Source organism: Nyctereutes procyonoides, unplaced genomic scaffold, assembly GCF_905146905.1.
Source record: "Nyctereutes procyonoides isolate TBG_1078 unplaced genomic scaffold, NYPRO_anot_genome, whole genome shotgun sequence".
In the NCBI taxonomy this organism is placed as follows: domain Eukaryota; kingdom Metazoa; phylum Chordata; class Mammalia; order Carnivora; family Canidae; genus Nyctereutes; species Nyctereutes procyonoides.
In genome coordinates, this window is record NW_026575051.1 from 18,507,830 (window position 1) to 18,525,593 (window position 17,764).

Sequence of the window (17,764 nt, forward strand, 5' to 3'; positions counted from 1 at the left end):
CTTAATAAAACCAGATTTGTTCTTTTTTTTCAGTTTTCCTAAAGAATTTATATAAATTTTAACCAAATATTTCAAGATGTTTCTAATCTCAAAATACCTAATATTAGCATAAAATAAAATTGCATATGCAAATTTTGAAATTATACACATACAAGGCTATAAAACAGCTATGTTAATAAATTTTAAATAGTTTTACATATGAAAGTATCTTTCATGGGGTTTTTTGGTTTGTTTTATACTTAGAGTCTATTTATTTTAGGCTAATCAATGATATACCAGAAAGAGATTTAAGAGATTTCGGGGGGGGGGGGGGAATTAAGATTTTTTTTCAAATGCTTTTTATTTGGGTTGGGATGATCTTTAGATTTAAAGAGATAATGGAGCTATTGACTTGAAAGGAAAAGAATTATTCTCATTAATAAATTTTGTCTAGAGCATCTCAATTTCCATGTCTATAATATTTGTCTTGCAAAATATTGATCTGAGACTGACTTTAGTTCTGGAAAGGGTGAGAAGGAATGGTAAAACCCGTTCCAAGTTCTACCACACAATGAAATTGGAAAGGATGCCTTCCCACGTCCAAACCAGCTCTGGGGGGCAAAGAAGAAAATCTCTGCTCATGCTCCCAGTGGGAAATCTGTATAGATTTTGTATGGTTTAAGGTGTTAATATTTAACGTAGAGGAAAAGAAGGAAGGAAGGAAGGAAGGAAGGAAGGAAGGAAGGAAGGAAGGAAGGAGAAAGGGAGCGAGAAAAGGAAAGGCAAAACAGGAAAATTATAACTGGAAATGAAAAAAGGGTGGTTTATTCCTCAAGTTCCTTCTGAAGCACCTTTTTTGTGCTCCTTGTATTGGACTTATAGCTAAGAAATCAAATTAAAAGCCTGCAGAATTGTTCGTTCTGCATGGTACGAAGCTTCTCCCTGTGTTTTATCGAGTCCGCGGCGGTTGTCCGGAGCCCTCTCCTGGAAGAGCGTCGGTCCCCCGCGCACACGGCCGCGCTCAGCAGTCGTGAGATTTACAGACAATCGCCCTTTGCAGATTCGCTCTTATCAGGTTTAATAACTTCCACCCCAAATTGCCCCGGTCCCTCTTCATTCCCTCCCGTCATTTATTTTCTGCCCCAGGGGCAGAGATCCTCCACTGGATTTCCCTTCTGGCTGTGGGAATCCTTCCGTACTCAGAAAGGGAGTAGAAAAATAGAAGGGGGTGGGAAAAAAAAGAGGAATGAGGTGAGTATTCCATTTCGTGATGAAATTCGGAAACTCTGTGCCTTAAAGGGCACCCATTTTCAAGGTTTGGTTAACTTTGTTATCATTGTTTATGTGGTCCTTTTTGGTAAAAAAAAAAAAAAAATACACAGTTCACTAAGAAAAAAAATGCATTCCAAACAAAAACAAAATCCATACATACTAAAATATTTTTCACTATCTCTTTGAAGAATATTCTTTAAATCTTCCATAGGTTCAGGTGAACATTTCTTGACTGTCCATGATTAAAACCACTTAAAAGTTATAGACCACAGAGGCAAGTATAATGTCCTATGCCTCTGCAATGAAGGCTGGAAATTAACGTCGTACGAATGCGTGCGTGTGTTGCTCCCAACATGTGAAAAAAAAACCCACCTCATGATATGGAGACTCTAGCCAAGGCACATGGAATTCGTTGAAAATGCACACAAACAACCATTAAAACGACAAGACAGACTGAGGTGTTCAAACAGTAAGTTTCCAAATGTGTAGGGCAAAATCTCCAAAAAAATATTAGAAATAGTGTGGTGAGCTGGCTTTTTTTGTTGTTATTATTCTACACTGACAGAGGTACAGTTTGGGGGAAAAAAAGTTTGTAGACATCAATACAGAGAGATGGCCCTAAAAAAATCCTCAAATCCATCTTCAAAATACCCTCCTGCTGAACACACATGAATAGGAGCTTTTGTGTATGAAAATCTCAGCAATGGTCCCCCTTTTAAAATCTACATAGAAAATGGGGGACTGTTGGTCCCATGGCTTCTCATTATGAATTGTAAAGACTTTAGTCAGTGGCTACAATGATTCATCATTTTCCATACAGAGGTTTTTAAATGTGTATATTTATATTAGTCACACTGAAGACTATCTCTCCTTTAAATGTATGTTTAGAGTCTGTAGACTCTGTGTGACCCAGGGGTGCTTATATAACTCAATGTGGGTGTCCGGGTGTAAATACGTGTTTATGATTTTTTTTTTATAATATATATGTCTGTGGGTAGCATCTAACTCCTGTGTATGTAATAATGTTTTTCTCTCTGCTGAGGCTTACTTCTCCAGCCTATTGTTTGAGACAACAGATATAAGTTGCGATGGGAGAGGAGCGTCGGATTTGGTGTGTATCCCCCATTTCCAATTATAGATGGATCATTACAGACAGCGGAGTCCTGAGAAGCCAGACATCTGCTCCTCACATGAATGCACTCACCTCCTAGAGACCAGGCTGCCATCATGCTCTGGAAGCTCGTGGAGAATGTCAAGTACGAAGATATCTATGAGGTGAGCCGACACCCCCAGATGCATCTTAGAGCTTTGCAGATAGAGAATTTGAGCTTCTGGACACCCCAACTGATATATATTTTTCAGCTATTTAGTCGTAGATTCCCGGCCGGTTTTCTCAGCTTTCTCTAACTTTTAGAAAAGCTGGTTGGGGAGAGACTTCGCTGTTCGGAAAAAGAACTTTAAGGCTGAAATCTGGCTACTTTAAGTTAGGAGATTTCTCTCTCTCTCTCTCTCTCTCTCTTTCTTTTTTCTTTTATTTTTCTTCCTCTCTTCCTCGCCCCCCCCTCCTCCTTAGGCTCTGATGGGGAATGTGGTGCTACTGAATGTGGGCAGAGAAAATAGAGACTAATAAAGGCAGAGGCTCTCCTCGTTTTGAGTGTGGGAGAGAATTAGATCTTCAAGCCTCATTCGTAACAGACTCGGGCTTTTAATTTTTATTTTCAATAATATTTCTGAAATCGACAACAAACGGATCCAAGTAGGGGACAGAAAATGAGAAGGAGGGAGGTGAATAGACGGTTAGAGGTAGACAGAGCACGAGCAAAGGAGTCCCAGCAGATCTTTTTAATCTTTTTTCTTTTTTTTTTTGTTTTTCTCGTGTTTTGCCTTTTTTTTTTTTTTTTTTTTTTTTTTTTTGAGGGTCAGTGCGTCCAACCACCGCAAGTGTGGGCATTTTGGACGCGGCGCTCTGCCCTTGCTCGGCGCGCAGGGCGCTCCAGCGCCGGGGGCAGCGTAACTCTCGCTCCGGCCGGAGAAGCGGCTCGTCCGCCCGGCGGGGCCGGGGCCGGGGCCGGGGCCGGAGCCGGGGCCGCGCCCGCCCTGCCCTCCTCGGTCCGGGGCGCCCGCTGCGGCGGGGCGGCTCCGGGGCGCGGCGGGGCGGGGAGGGCGCGGCGGCCGAGGCCCGCGGAACTTCGCCCGGAGCCGGGGTGGGGGCCTCTGGGACCCCGACCTCGGCGCCAGGGGCACGGGGAGCGGGGGCTCCGGGAGACGTCGAGGGAGGGGACGCAGAGCAGAGCCAGGGGGCAGGGGGAGCCCGGCGCGGGCCGGGCGGGTGACGCACGGAGACCGCCGAGCGGAAAAGTTGGGGAGAGGCGGGAGCGCGGGAAGCGGAGTCCCGGGCGCGGAGCGGCAGGAGCGCTCGGAGGGTCGTGCCAAACGGTGGCGGCGGGACGCACGGAGGCTCCCCAAACCGGCGGTGCGGGGGTGGGTAGAAAATGAGAGCCCTCGGCTCGGGGACCGCTGCGCAGAGCCCGGCGGGGAGCCGCCTTGCGGACCGCTGGCGGCGCAGGGAGGCGGCCGCTGAGCCCCGACTGCCGCCGAGGGCCCAGGGCTACATGCGGACCGGGGTGCCGAGGCCCCGCCGCCGCCTGGCCGCCGCGTCCCGCGGGCATCCAGGGCCCCAGCTCCCGCCGGCCCGGGGTCCTAATTTTGGGGTGTGCGCGTGTGAGGGAGAGAGGGAGAGAGGGAGAAAAAGACACAGACAGAGACAGAGACAGAGATGGAGGAGATTTCGTCTTTCTGCGGAATGATGATCAGGGTTTTCCTTCCCTCTTTGTGCCTGTGTATTGACTGTAACGGAGAGCCGCGCCTCCGCCCGGTGGGGCTTGTTTCGGTTCGGCCTCCTTTTCTTTCTCTAACAGGCGGGATAATGGTAAAGTCGTAGGCGCTGGAGCGAGCGGTCCTGGAGAATGTGAGCGCCCGGCGTGGGCTAGGCGCGGGCGCACAGGGGGCCGCGGTGTGTAAATAGCTCGGGATGTACATAGAGGGTTCCCGTGGCTTCCCAGAAGTAAGCAGCATCGAACTTGTTCTTTGCTGAGGAAAAGTAGACTGGCTACGTGGGAGAGGAGGGAGGGAGGGCAGAAGGGACGGAGGGAGAGAGAAGGAGGGGTGGAGTGGAAGAGGGGTAGAGAGAGGGGAATAAAATGAGAGGGAGGGGGAAGAGAGGGAGAGAAGTCAGGGGAGAGGGGTGGGTGTGTGTGTGTGTGTGTGTGTGAGAGAGAGAGAGAGAGAGAGAGAGAGAGAGAGAGGAAAGGAGGGAGAGGAGAGAGAATATTGCAGGTATCCCGATTTGCCTAAATTCTCTGCTCAAAAATGTAGGAGAACCCGCAGCCCCGTGGAAGGAACCTTTTTCAGTCCGGAGGAAGGTTGAACTTTAACAGAAATGGCAGTCAGGCCAGTTGAACGGGTTCCTGAAACATCCAAAAAGGTTTTCTGTTGCCCCTGGCTTTGCCTGGAAAGGATAAGTTTAGTGTACTTCAAGATTGATTGCATATATTTTAAAGTGGGGTAAAAAAAAAAATCACAGACCGTATGAGCAGTTAGGAGGGAGAGGCTACACAAGAGACGAGAAGCCCCATCTCACCCCTGTCCTTTAATAAATAAGCATGATCTCCAATATTCACTGCAAGTCTGCAAACGTCACTGTAAACAACCAGGCCCACAGGTTTACTTTTCTCTCCCCTCCAAATGATGAGGCAACGCCTTTTTGTTTTTTAATCTGCACATGAAGCACCTAGGGCGATCAGTTCTTCCCATTAGGAAAGTCCCTCTCCAGGAACCAGGACACCTACGTTCTGTACAAGCCCCCAGCGATGCTCTCCCTCACTGCCTTGTCCAAAGGAGCAGGGGCTGCGTTATGCGTGTCCCGGCTCAGTTAATTGAAGTTCTGCCTCTTTCCTGCTAAACTTTTCCCCCAGTCTGCCTTTGCCAGCCCCCTCGTCTGATTACATCTAGTAATTCTCCACTGAATGAACGTCATTTACAATAGTAGGGGAGCTCTGCGCTCGCTGCTGCTTCACGCTCCATTTGTCCTCCATTCTCCCTTTAAAGTACTCGTGTAATATTAATAGTCATGAATATCAATTATTATGAGGCGGTGTAGGCAAGCGGAGGGAGGAAGGGGCGCCCGAGCAGTCTGAGCCCAGCTTCGGGTGGAAGAGGACTGCATCTGGAGCCCCGAAGAGCGGCAGAAGAAAAGAGGCCAAAAAGACAGCAAGAGACCGATGAACAGATCTGCCTGTGTGTGACAGGCATCGCCAATCTTGTTTGGGGGTGGTGGTGGGGGATTTTTTTTTTTTTTGATGGCTTGTCCTGGAAACCCCTCAAGCTCGGCTCCTGTGTCCAGCTCATTTCTCTGCTGGACTCCTTGATTTTTTTTTTAAAAAAATCATTGTTTGATTTTGAGCAGTAACCAGGCTTTTTTTTCCAGATGTTAGTCCACACCTATTCATCCATGGTGAGTTTGGATTCACGTTGTACCAGAATTGCATGCTCCCTCCTCTCACTGTCTCTCTGTCTCTCCGTCTCCGTGCGTGTGTCTCACTCTCTCTGTCTCTGTCTTCCTTTGAGCGCCTTTGGCTTGGTAATTTAGCACCATAATTGGACGAGGCTGCAGCTGCTTCTCTCTGCATTGTGTGTTCTCCGTCTGAGCTCCATGAGTCAGCTGGGGAGGGGGGAGGCCGCAGAGAAAAACTTTTTATTTGCCATTGCAGTTTGGAAATTTAGGTGACTATTTCTCCCCCCCCAAAAAAAAACAAAAAAAAAAAAACAAAAAACCAAAAAACCATAGGGACTTTACCAAGGCATTTCCACAGAGGAGAGGGAGAAACTTAAACAGTCCTTTCACACACACCTCCCCTTCCCCTTCCACTTCCAGTTTGCCACTCTGGATTGAACCAACACTAAGTTGTCTGGGCTTTTTCTTGTTTTCCCCTCTCAACCCCACGTCCTTCATTTTCACACCCTGGCATAAAACAGCACTAGATACAGAAAAGCAGCCTAGAAATAACTCCTCGGAACCACAATTCAACTTAATTTAACATGGGTTCAGGATAAGATTTCAAAGGAGATCCATTTCAATCAAACACTATTTAAATTATTTAATTCCTCTTGGGGAGGGAGGGGTGACTGGGAACTCCGAGCAGGCAAATTCCTCAGGGCTCCCGGAATTCTCAGGTTTGCGCGGGGAGCTCTTGGTCAGCTGGCTGGGTTGCCAGGGGAGGCAGAAGTTGGTTTTGAACAGGAGTAGCTGCACAGCAAATAGTAAGAAGTTTTATTTGTTATGCTTTGGACCTCTGGAAGAGTCAGGAAGAATAGTTGAAAACCCCCAGAAGAGGAAATACTCTGTGTAAGCCTCCTATATTTTTAACTAAGGAATTTAGAATTGCTGCCCTTACCTATAGTTACTGTACCCTCACCCCTTAGGCCCACTTTGCACTCCCAACATAGGGCTCAGATGTCGGGTAAGTGGGTGGTGATTCTCCCCCATTTTTTCCCCCAAAGCCTGGAGTTTGGAATTGCTGAAATCATGTGCCCTCTGAGTCAACTTGGGAGTTATAAGTTTCAGACTCTTGCTTCCCTGTCCTGGGAAGAATATACGAAGCCGAGCTTCTCCATTAGTCGCTTGTATTTTTTTTTCTTCCTCTCTCTCTCTCCCTCTCTCTCCCTCCCTCCCTCCTTCCCTCCCTCTGTCTCTCTCTGTCTCTCTCTGTCACTCTGTCTCTCTCTCTCCTTCTCTCCGCTCCCAGGACCGGCACGATGGCGTCCCGAGCCACAGCTCCAGGCTCTCGCAGCTGGGCTCGGTATCCCAAGGACCTTACTCCAGCGCCCCGCCGCTGTCCCACACCCCGTCGTCAGACTTCCAGCCGCCCTACTTCCCGCCTCCCTACCAGCCGCTCCCCTACCATCAGAGCCAGGATCCCTACTCCCACGTCAACGACCCCTACTCTCTGAACCCACTGCACCAGCCCCAGCAGCATCCCTGGGGGCAACGGCAGCGGCAAGAAGTAGGTTCGGAAGCCGGCTCTCTCCTGCCCCAGCCTCGGGCAGCCTTGCCCCAGCTCTCGGGCCTCGACCCCCGGAGGGACTACCACTCGGTCCGCCGGCCAGACGTGCTGCTGCATTCGGCGCACCACGGCCTGGACGCGGGCATGGGTGACAGCCTCTCGCTGCACGGCCTCGGCCATCCCGGAATGGAAGACGTCCAGGTAACCACAAACAAACAAACGAAAAGGACAATAAATAAATAAATAGTGAATGCTCCAGGAGATGGGAGGGAGGGGGGAGGGGCAGCTCTGTATCCTTTGGGGGAGGTAGTTTTCATCTTTAGAACAGGAATAGCTGGACACCACAATATAACTGTTAATACATGTATGGCTCTGTAGTGGCAATTCGATTTCTGGAGGTCCAATTATGAAAGCTGGAACCACTAGAAATCATAAAGGAGAAAAATATATGTGTGTATGTTGATAGTTTAGCATCATCAGAATTAAGGCTAGATGGTTTTTGTCTTGCCCTAGCTACTCCCTATTCTCTTGTACTTTGTGCTAGCAAGCTAGGTACCCTTCGCAACTCACTCTCCATGGACGTCCCATAGTGGGCCTGGCCCCCAGACAAGGCAGGTGAAAGACTGGGCTGCCTAGAGTCTGGAGCTTCAGCATGGAGGCATAGGGTCCTCTTGCACTCCAGAAGTTCCTGCTGGAATTTAAGCGTGACGATGCACATGGGAAGAAAAACATGTGCTGTGATTGTCCAAACCAGGTCCCACTTTGAATGACTCATAAGCTGCTGAGCCCTTTTTCAAGATAAGTGATTTCCAGAGTCATCTTCCCAAGAAATGGAATAAATGTGGGGAGAGACCCAGAAAGCCATAATCCGCTTGGGAGTCTGAGAGGAGACAGACCATTTTGGAGAATGTTTTCACCTTTTGATCCATTAAATGACTGTGGAGCAATATTCTCCACATCCCTCTTCAGTCCTCCCCCTCTTTTAATACTCTCCTCTCCCCAAAGCCACTATTCCAGTTAAAGAGGCATCACGTGTTTGTTTCTTAAAACAAAAGGCTCAAAACACTCCCCCCACCCACCCACTCCCTAACCCATCTGCAACCTACACAATGGAGACTGATTTGGTTGAGAATACTTGGTTAAACTAAACAAAGAAACATCAAAGAAATGATTTCTAAAAACTGTCTGGGTGATTCTGAGCAGGTTTCCTTTTGCTCCCTAATTTAAATAGTCTGCAGAAAAGATAAATGTGGTTGAAAGGTGTTTGACACTTCTGTCTCATTGGCATAGTTGTATATATTACGCATCATTTCAGCCATACCTCCAAAGCAAAGAAAAATGAAATGGGGAAGAAAAGAAGAGTACTTGAGTCCATCTTTACCTCACTTGAAAAAAAAAATGTATTTTGAACGGTTAAAATGTGGTGACAGCACCAAATGCTGCCTGTGTGTAGTCTATGATGGTTTATTGCTTTAGAGGAGATTCTATTATTTATTATTTCCAAGAATGATGGAATCACCTGATTTGTGGCTGGGTTTACCGGTAGTAATAAGAATGGTAGTGTTGCTGATTTAATCAAGCTTGAGTATTCCTATCTGGAGAAATTGCTCGTTTTGGAATACCATACAAGAAGGAAATATTTAATAGCTTCAAAAAAATGTATTGGGGTAATATGTGTGTTTGGGGGGGGAGCTAAGTTCTTAAATTAACCTTTCTGAGTAGGGCTCAAAGTGCTAGATAATGAAAGTGGATCAACCCATCACCACTGCTGTTGGCAATGCTAACACACTGGCCGCATCACCATCACCCTGCAGGCCTGGTGACTCAGTCAACTGAACCCAGGAGTTCTCTCAAAAGAGGGAATAGATTTCTTTGGTTTCAGTTTAGTTTAGTTTTAGTTTTTTTTTGTTGTTGTTGTTGTTTTTTAAAAGATATAATTGTAAGGGGTTTTGAGTGTTTGGCCAAAGGTAAAGGAGGAGAGAACAGGACCAGTTCAGTGTGTATTGGGGAGGACACCCTCTTCAACGCGTCGTGCCACAGGCTGAGTTCTTGCGTCGGAACACGGACCGCGAGGTGCAAAGAGCCCAGAGGAGAGAAGGTGCAGGCCCCGGCCCACGCAGGCTCCCCGCCCACGCACCTCTGCCTGGTTCCTCCCCCAGCAGCTTCGCAGCAGCCCGTCTGGGGCTGCTCGAGGGGCTTTCTTTGGACGACCCTCCGTGCAGGGGGTCGAGGAGGGGGGCTGCTATCCTGCGCCTGTCCCGGGCAGCGGGGAAGATCTCTGCCCCCGCGGCATTGACAGGCCTCCCGAGGCCTGGGTGTGCTTGACAAGGGGCAGGTGACAAAGAAAGGCAGGGGAGGAGGTGTACCTAGGACCAGACCCCCGAATGCAGAGGCTGTGCCTCATCTGCTGCATCCCGGAGGATCCACTTCCAAATTAGGGATCTGGAGCGCCGAGGGGTAGGGGTGGGGGCAGCTGAAGTGACACGAGCCAGAGGGGATCTCACCCTTCCTTTGCAGCTACGGATTGGGTTGGCTGCGCCTGACCAGTCTTTAAAAAGGGACCAGAGCGTGTCTCCACCTGGACCTCAGTCAGTTGTTCGATCTTAGGAACCTAGTGTGTGTTCAGGCTCCCTCCTTCCTCCACCCAGCCCCGGACCAGGGCGCTGCTGGGCCGATGGGCCTCAAAACAAGGGGTACTCACCTGGCGGAGTGGTTGGTATGGGGGCATGTTGGGTGACCCAGACATACACGCGGAGGGCCACCGCCCCGACCTTGAGAGAAGAGAAGGAGGGGAGCTAATTAACCAAATGCTTCTAATATTTTTTTAAATGAAACTATAAAACCCTGTCAATTTCTATTTCAATTTACTCACAGGGGCTATTAAACTAGCAAATCGCTGTTTGGGTTCTGGGTATGCTACATTTCACCCATTGTGTGTATGTGTGTTGGGGGGTGCGGTGTTAAACTCAGGAAAACAGCTTCAGGAAGAAAGATGGAGTGAGATGACACCTAGTTTGGAGTTTTGTTGTCGTGAACACCTCTCTTCTTCCAATCTTTGCTCTCTAACCTCTCATCACCTCTACTACCCCTGAGTATAAACATACAAGGATATTGTCAAACCCACCACACACACACACACACACACACACACACACACACATTCAAACACGCCCTAGTGTCTTAAAGCAACCCCTGGTATCACTTTTAACTAAAGAAGTCTAGTAATTACGAGTCTGAGTTGTTTTTCTGCGCTTCCGCATGCAGTCCTAATTAAATCTTTACGATCCTCCCTGTGACGATTAAGCGCCAGCATGCTGCGTGAATATCCTGTACAAAAACCCAGCAGGCGGCCGTAATTAGATAGAAAATCAGACAAGAGCCTTCTCATTAACTACCACAACTACCCCACGTCGCTGATGAGGCGTATATACATATTTACGTATGGACGTGAGGGTGAGGTGTGGGGGCGCCGGGATCCTGGCCCCTGAGATCCCCGGCCTGCCCGCCCACAGACACGGGGGAGTATTTTTGTCTTGAGTGGACACCTCGCGCTGCAGACACGTGAGCATGGCAAGGCGTGAATCTTGAGCGTGTGTGTGCACGCGCGCGTGTGCGTCGTGGGGGCTCCTGAGGAGTTTCGAACAAGTTATGTGAAGTATTTTTTAAAGAAGCTTTTCACTATTAATATGCACATGACATGTTGCAACATGGAAAACCGTTCTTAAGGAGAATAGCAATTTTCCTCACCTTTCCGACAACTGAAGAGTGACTATTAAAAACGAAAAGAAACAAATTAACATGCTCCCTTCGTGATTAGATCATCTCATTTCTAATGTGCTGCTTGTTTGGGGTAGACAGTCTCTTCCTTGTGATGAACACACACCCTGTCTGGGGATGCAGCCTGAGTGGGTGGAAGGTGCTGTGAAAACACAATCTCACTCTCAAGCCCTTTGCTTTTTACTTCTTTGTAGAATGGGTGACAGATTGGTCCAAACTTAGGTTTGAGAATCAGGGAAAACAGCCGTACATTCCAGAAAGACTTAGCATTTATTTTTCACTGAGGTGGGTGCGTGGGTGGAGGAAGGAATACAATGCTTTTGGATGCCCTGGGATGCACAACCAGAACTCTGTTCTTGTGCATCCTGACAGTAAGAAACTCATTCCAACAGCTATTTCCCTCAGAAGTCCTGCCAACACCCAGGGTTGAAACTTTCCTTCTTTAGGATAAGACTGTGGCACAGAAGATGAATGCTCTTTGCCATTACCTAGGTGCTGACTGGGAGGATCCAGAGTCTCTGTATCTGTGTCTGTAGTTACTGCCATCCTAACAGGTGTGCTTCTTGCCAGGAAGTAGCAGCAGTAGCAGCAGCAGCAGCAGCATTGGGAGGGGGAGCAAATTGTGCAGGTTCCTCTGAGGGATTATGCAGCAAGAAATTCATAGCACACTAGGACGTGTATGGACTGCATGGGTGTGCGGTCCTGCCAGCTTGCAAACGTGTTCTTATGTGTTGCTGTTTGCATTCCATTCCAAATTGCTCAGACTTTAATTAAAATCCCATAATGTAAACTATTATGTATTTGTAAAATAACTCTAGGGTTAAGATGCGCCGGGACAGAATTGAAAACAGAAATTATTCTTACCAATATTGGTGAAAATATTTCAGCTATTGCCAAATTTTCACAATTCATAAGAGCAAATAATATAAAACTTTATATGTCTGTGTAACATCTATGTTTAATATAATAACTAAAGCAATACTGCATCCCAGATGTCTCTCATAGTTTCCTTTTTCCTCTGCTTCCATTGGAAGAATTTATAATTTGGGTGAATTTCATTTCTATGTTGATTTGGAGGTAATAATGATAATAATAAAACCTCCCTTTGTGAATTAATATAAATGGAAATAACAGAAACTCCAGTTTGGAATGACATGATTTATGTGTGCAATTCTTTAATATCCAGTCAATTTGAATAGTGATGTTTTTATATTCACAGTCAGTTGAAGATGCCAATAACAGCGGCATGAATCTATTGGACCAGTCTGTCATAAAAAAAGGTATGGATTATTCCTCCCAAAAGTAAGCAAAGTTTTCCTGTGCAGTCATGTCTTCATGAGTTTTCACTTTGGGGGAATTAGTTATTTTATAAGACAGAAATGTTTGTTCACAATCATAGGACAGAGGATGTCTAGGTGAAAAAAGGCCTGTCTGGAAGAAGGAAATTGGGGGAGGGGGGAACGGCAACCAAAGGCAGAAACCCAGATAAGAGACAGAGGGACAGGGACTATTGCCATTTTTCTCATGGTACATTTGGTGGCACTTCTAGATACATCTTAAATAACTGAAATAACATCACGTATGGAACTGGCTAGGAAACACTGCTTTCAAAAATGTGCTATAATTATTTCATTGGTAAGTGGAGTTTGCTGAGCTAAACCCTAAGTTGTTGAGACAGTTCTTGTTTTTGCATTTGATTGTTTTGTGTGTGTGGTGATTCTGTTCCCAGCTCTCTGTGTTTTATGAGTTGTCTCTTATTTTTTTTTAAATTGTGCCAAATGTGTTGCCAAATATGCACATCCTGAGAAGTTGAGACAGCCTATGCACATTTCTAAATCTTTCTACATATGCATTCATGATTTAGTGTGACTGTGGAATCACCCCATACTGTTAAAGGGCATGTGATATTAACAAATGTTTGCAGTCTCTTGTACAGCTGTAAGCAAAATAATTAACTAATTAAACTAATTAAATGTAATTACAATAACTCATTTTGGGCGTATTGCAGCTGCTTAATTTTTCCCCCTCTCTTCTGACAGTCACTGAGAGAATGCCTGGCGATTAGTGTGGCTGCCGAAAGGCCCGAATGTCACTCACATGCCACCAATTTAGGAGCTTGAATGTGTAAACAGTGCAATCTTTAATTATCGCAAGAACTGGTATTTGGAGATACAATTTTAACTACTGTAACCCTTTCTTATCGATTCTGGAGAAGGCCTGTCCTTATATTTCGTGTCAACAATCCCTAGCTTCAGTTGTTTGTGATTAATTTGAGCCACGTGACATTCATCAAAACAATTAAAGCAAAAGTGCTTTGGAAAGTAACCCAAAGTCAAGCCCGTACAGTAGGAGGGTCATGAAGTAAGAATTACAAACAGGGTGAGGTATTCTGAATTATCTTTTTTTACAGAGACAGAAAACGTGGCTTTGAGAGGTGGAGGATAGGAGGGAGCAGCTGTACTTAGAATAATGCCATTCGGTTTTGGAATGTAAGATCCTGAAGAAGAATAGTAAGATTTGGGGCAAAACTATCTATTTTATGTGTTGCTCCAAACATCCTTCTCTCTCTTTGTTAGACAGTATCATTTCAGTTTTTAATGCCAACTTTTGGGTTTGCTCAGACACCCAGGCGTGGTGCTTAGATTTGCAACTGTGCTGACAGCTCACTTTCACCATTTTCTCTTGGGTCTTCTCTTTTGGTTAATTGCTGGTTGATGGGGGCGAGTAGGGGAGGATGGGGAGGCGCTTCTCCATTGGCTTTTTTGTTTCAGCTCCCCCTCCCTTTTCATGGAAGGCTAGAATTTATCTCACGGCTCTGAATCCTAGAAACAACATTTGGGCTGTCAGTGGGGCATGCCCAACAGATGACCAATCAGAAATGTTATTAATAGGCAGGCCAATAAAAATATTTGGAACTTAGCTTGCTTAACAAAACGGAGCTGAAAATATTCTTAGATGTGGGATGCTTTGGTTTTAGGGCTTGTATATGTTTGTCAGCAAAATGTGATTATCTGTGTAGAAGGGTATCTCTGGAAGTAAGGAAAGGAGAATATTTACTACAGTTTCTCGTTCTGTTTTGAAGAGTACTTTTCAAAGTACTTTTCCTGGCCCTGAAAGCCTTGTTTTTAAATTGTGTAGTTTTAAACATCTAAGTGGCACTCCAGTCACTTTATTGATGTAGGCGGTATGGTATGAATATGAACTGTTAGGTTAACTCCATTATTTAGTATTTCAGGTATTTGCTTTATTACATGAAGAAAAGATCCTAATACATGTTTATCTTTAGAGAGTCATGGGCAAAACAGTAATAAGTGATTGATTTACTGTTCTAGATAACTATGAACCACTTAAACTAAGGATATGGATTCACTTGCTCCTTCCTGGCCCTCTGGTCTTTCCTCTTTGTCCCCTCCCCTCCTCTTATGAGGGATATCTCCCAGGGATTAATTTCATAAAAAGAGAGGTGAGAAAGTTTATGAACTAAATTTTCTAAATTTCAACAACTGGCAAGGGACCTGGTTGCTTAATTTATTTTCTAATGGGCTTTTGGAAAGATTTAAAAAAAATTTTTTGTAGAAAGATTTTTTTAAAAAGTCTACCTCCTTAATAAAAGTGCCGCCACTGACCAGGTTCCATGTCTCTGCCATTACGTATATACTGAAGCCAGAAGACTTAGGCATTAAGGATATGTCTCCATGTCTCTCACTCTCTCTAATTATGGAAGGACTCCCTCCTAAAACTTAACCAGTCCAATTTTTCACCCGTGTTGATATCACCCCATAGATTATAGGCTAGCTCTCTTGTTATGTTTGCTATCTGGGCTTAGCTGACATTTCTGAAGTAATTTAGTTAAGAGGAAATGAGTTGTTCCCAGTAGAGAGAGCAAACGAGTGGAGTGAAGGTAGCCAGCGTGATAAATGGCTCTTTCATTTGAAGATCTCCAGAGCTCGTTTACGGCTAATTTTCTGTATTGGCCCCCTTTGAGCTATTAATGCAATCGGCAGGGACCGTGGCCCCTCTCCTCTTAGCTGCCCCATTAGAGCTCCCATTAAGCTGCCGAGTCTCAACTCCAAGGCAGGAGTGGAGGGAGTAATGAAAGGTGCTTTTTAAACTCTCCTAATCTAAACCGGCAGAGGGTGGTTAATAGGATTTGAAGGGGGCTGGTCAATGAGCAATCAATAAAGTAATAATGAGAAGGATTCGGTACATTAACAGTCTAAAAATCCAACGAGACATTAAAAAATCATTCTTAACTATCAGTTCCATTAAGATTAGGAATCTGGGCTGGGGAGGGGGCAGGTTGGTGCCCAACTAATATAAATGATCACAGCCATCATCCTATAGCCTAACTAAAAAAGGGTCACCTAGGCTTTAAGAAAAAGTTTTTGGTGCAATCAAAGGCCAATATGCAATCGGGTTGACACCTTAGAGAGCAGAAAATATGCTGGGATTTCTTGGAAAGGCTAGCGTGGCTGGAGTCCAAGGTTCAAATGTGACTGTGGGGCATTTTCATTGGGCTTAGGGATATCCTGTTTGGTTAGTTTCAGTTCAACTTCAGTTCTCTCCCACTTTTTGCCCGTTAGTTCTGGCCCCTTCCCCATATAAACACTTTGATTAGTGTGGATTTTCTTTTTTTGGGGGGGGGTGAGTATGAAGAAATTGCCAATTTCAGTTACAATGTTGGGATTCTTCCTTCTGACCTAGAAGGTAAAAAGCACTAAGAGTATGTCAGAGCCTCTGAAAGGATATGAGTTTCCCCTCAAAGGAAGAGGTTCACATTTCGAGAGCTGACTTGGATCCCAATAGGTATTTATTCAACTCCAGACTCTGAGATACATTCCAGCCACCCAGGGAGTAATCAGAGTTCACAGAATTTCAAAGTTGGAAAGGTTAGACGCTCTTCTCCAACTCCCACCCCAACTCCTAGTGAAAAAAAAAACTGAGACAGAGAGAAGATAAATTACTTTCTCAAGGTCCCACACACCAAGTAAGTGATGGGACCCAATTCAGTTTCCAGACTCTTAGACTTTGCCCCTGAAAGACGCTAACCATGAATGTTTGTAGTTCTTAATATTCCAGGTTTCTTTGTGAGAATCTTTTTGTTTTTCTTTCCAGAATTTCAGTGCTCACACTTATAGATGTGCTATATATCCATGTGAAATAATATTTAGCCCTTAGGTAGATGAGAAACAATGCAAGTATAAAAGAAAGGGTGGTATGCTGGTGAGAGGTAGTTATTTCAAGCAGTGTTCAACCCTTGGTGGCTTCCTAGTGTCACTCAGGGGGACTTACCCTTCAATCTATTAGAATGGTTCATTTCTTCCCTTCTTCCCCACCAGCAGATCAGAGCCACAAAGGGTCTGTCTGCAGTCAAACACAAAGATCTTAAGGCTATGATTTAACACTTAAATTTAAAGAATACAGATTAAGTGCTAGTCTATTAACGCTTTGGCTGTCTATAGTCCACTAATGAATAATATTTTCTCTAATCAGTCCTCCTTCATCACTCTTAAGTAAAACTCCAGCCACTGTAATGAAATATTGATCAGTCTTAAACCCCATTTCTACTCCCCAATATGATGCAAGGAAAAAAGAAGAGGAGTAAGTTTTGTGGATGTTATATCCAGAAGCTGGTCATGATATGCAACTGAGAACCAAATAGGGAAAAAAAAAAACAGTTTTAATGTATGCACAGAAAATTGTAAACATGTAAAGAACTGAAAGCTTCACGCTGAGTTTTGCTATGCTCCATTTCCTTACCATTTCCTGCTGTCGCTTTAAACCTATCTTAGTCATCTCTGGGTTCCATGAGCAGGAACAGTGTGCTCATAATTACTAACAAATCAACCGGGCCCTGTTGCTCTCTGGGTTTATTGATAAGCTGGAGAAAAGCAGAAGGGAAAAGACAAAGAGAATAAAATATGGGGTTAATCAGCTGAGCTAAGCAGGTGTGAGAGAGGGGAAGGTAGATAACAGTGCCAGGGATTTAGAGGAAAGTTAGGACAAGAAATATGCAGGGTCTAATCTAAGATACCAGGATTAAGGCCAGAGTAGAAGAGGGTTAGAACCTGAAGATGAGGGAGTAGATGGTAGGAATATGATTTATACTTAAATTAAGAAAATGGAAATAAAACCTGAAGCATGTCTGCTCAAATAGTTTCCATCTTTGGGGGGCGGTGGACAACAACAACAAAAGAAGACAGCAGTGTGCTGACAGAAGCTGACTGGATTGGTGATATTTAGGTGATAATGCATTTGTGGAAAGGTACAGCCCACAAGAGGGAACAATATACATTCCCCATAGGAAATGGCTCTTGTCAGGTAAATCAGGCAATTAACAATAGTGAAATTGGAGGGCAGGTTATAAAGTGTCTCTAAAGGCCTGGGTTTTCAAGAGATTTGGCAGCTGGGACTCTGAGAAGATAAATTCTAGTCCTAAGAAGATATTTGGTGTCCGGTATGGGACATAGGAACTGAACTTATTATTTTCAGCTTAGTGAGGTTTTTTTTTTACTGTTAACATATTATTTCTAAATAGTATTTAAATATGAAAACATTGCTGTGTGTCAAAGATGAGATTTTTGTGCAATTTATTTCTGTAGTTCTTACCATGTTTAAATTACAAAAGGCCATCATGTATATTTTGGGAAAAAGTTTCTCCAAGACTATCTGAT

General features: G+C 45.1%; 1 protein-coding gene across 5 annotated transcripts in view; it reads left to right on the plus strand.

Moving 5' to 3' along the window:
* Positions 1-2,229: 2,229 nt before the first annotated feature.
* The window catches only part of TFAP2B (transcription factor AP-2 beta), a 30,313-nt gene continuing 14,778 nt past the window's right edge, over positions 2,230-17,764 (plus strand). Inside the window, exons 1-4 of one of the 5 annotated variants that reach the window (XM_055330151.1) lie at positions 2,230-2,526; positions 5,738-5,764; positions 7,056-7,514; positions 12,310-12,370. In XM_055330151.1, coding sequence (XP_055186126.1) covers positions 2,446-2,526; positions 5,738-5,764; positions 7,056-7,514; positions 12,310-12,370 — 628 coding nt within the window. In that variant the 5' untranslated portion in view covers positions 2,230-2,445. Of the gene's footprint in view, positions 2,527-4,537; positions 5,548-5,737; positions 5,765-7,055; positions 7,515-12,309; positions 12,371-17,764 lie in introns of those variants that run through there. The other 4 variants (XM_055330152.1, XM_055330155.1, XM_055330153.1 and 1 more) reach the window with 4 other exon arrangements.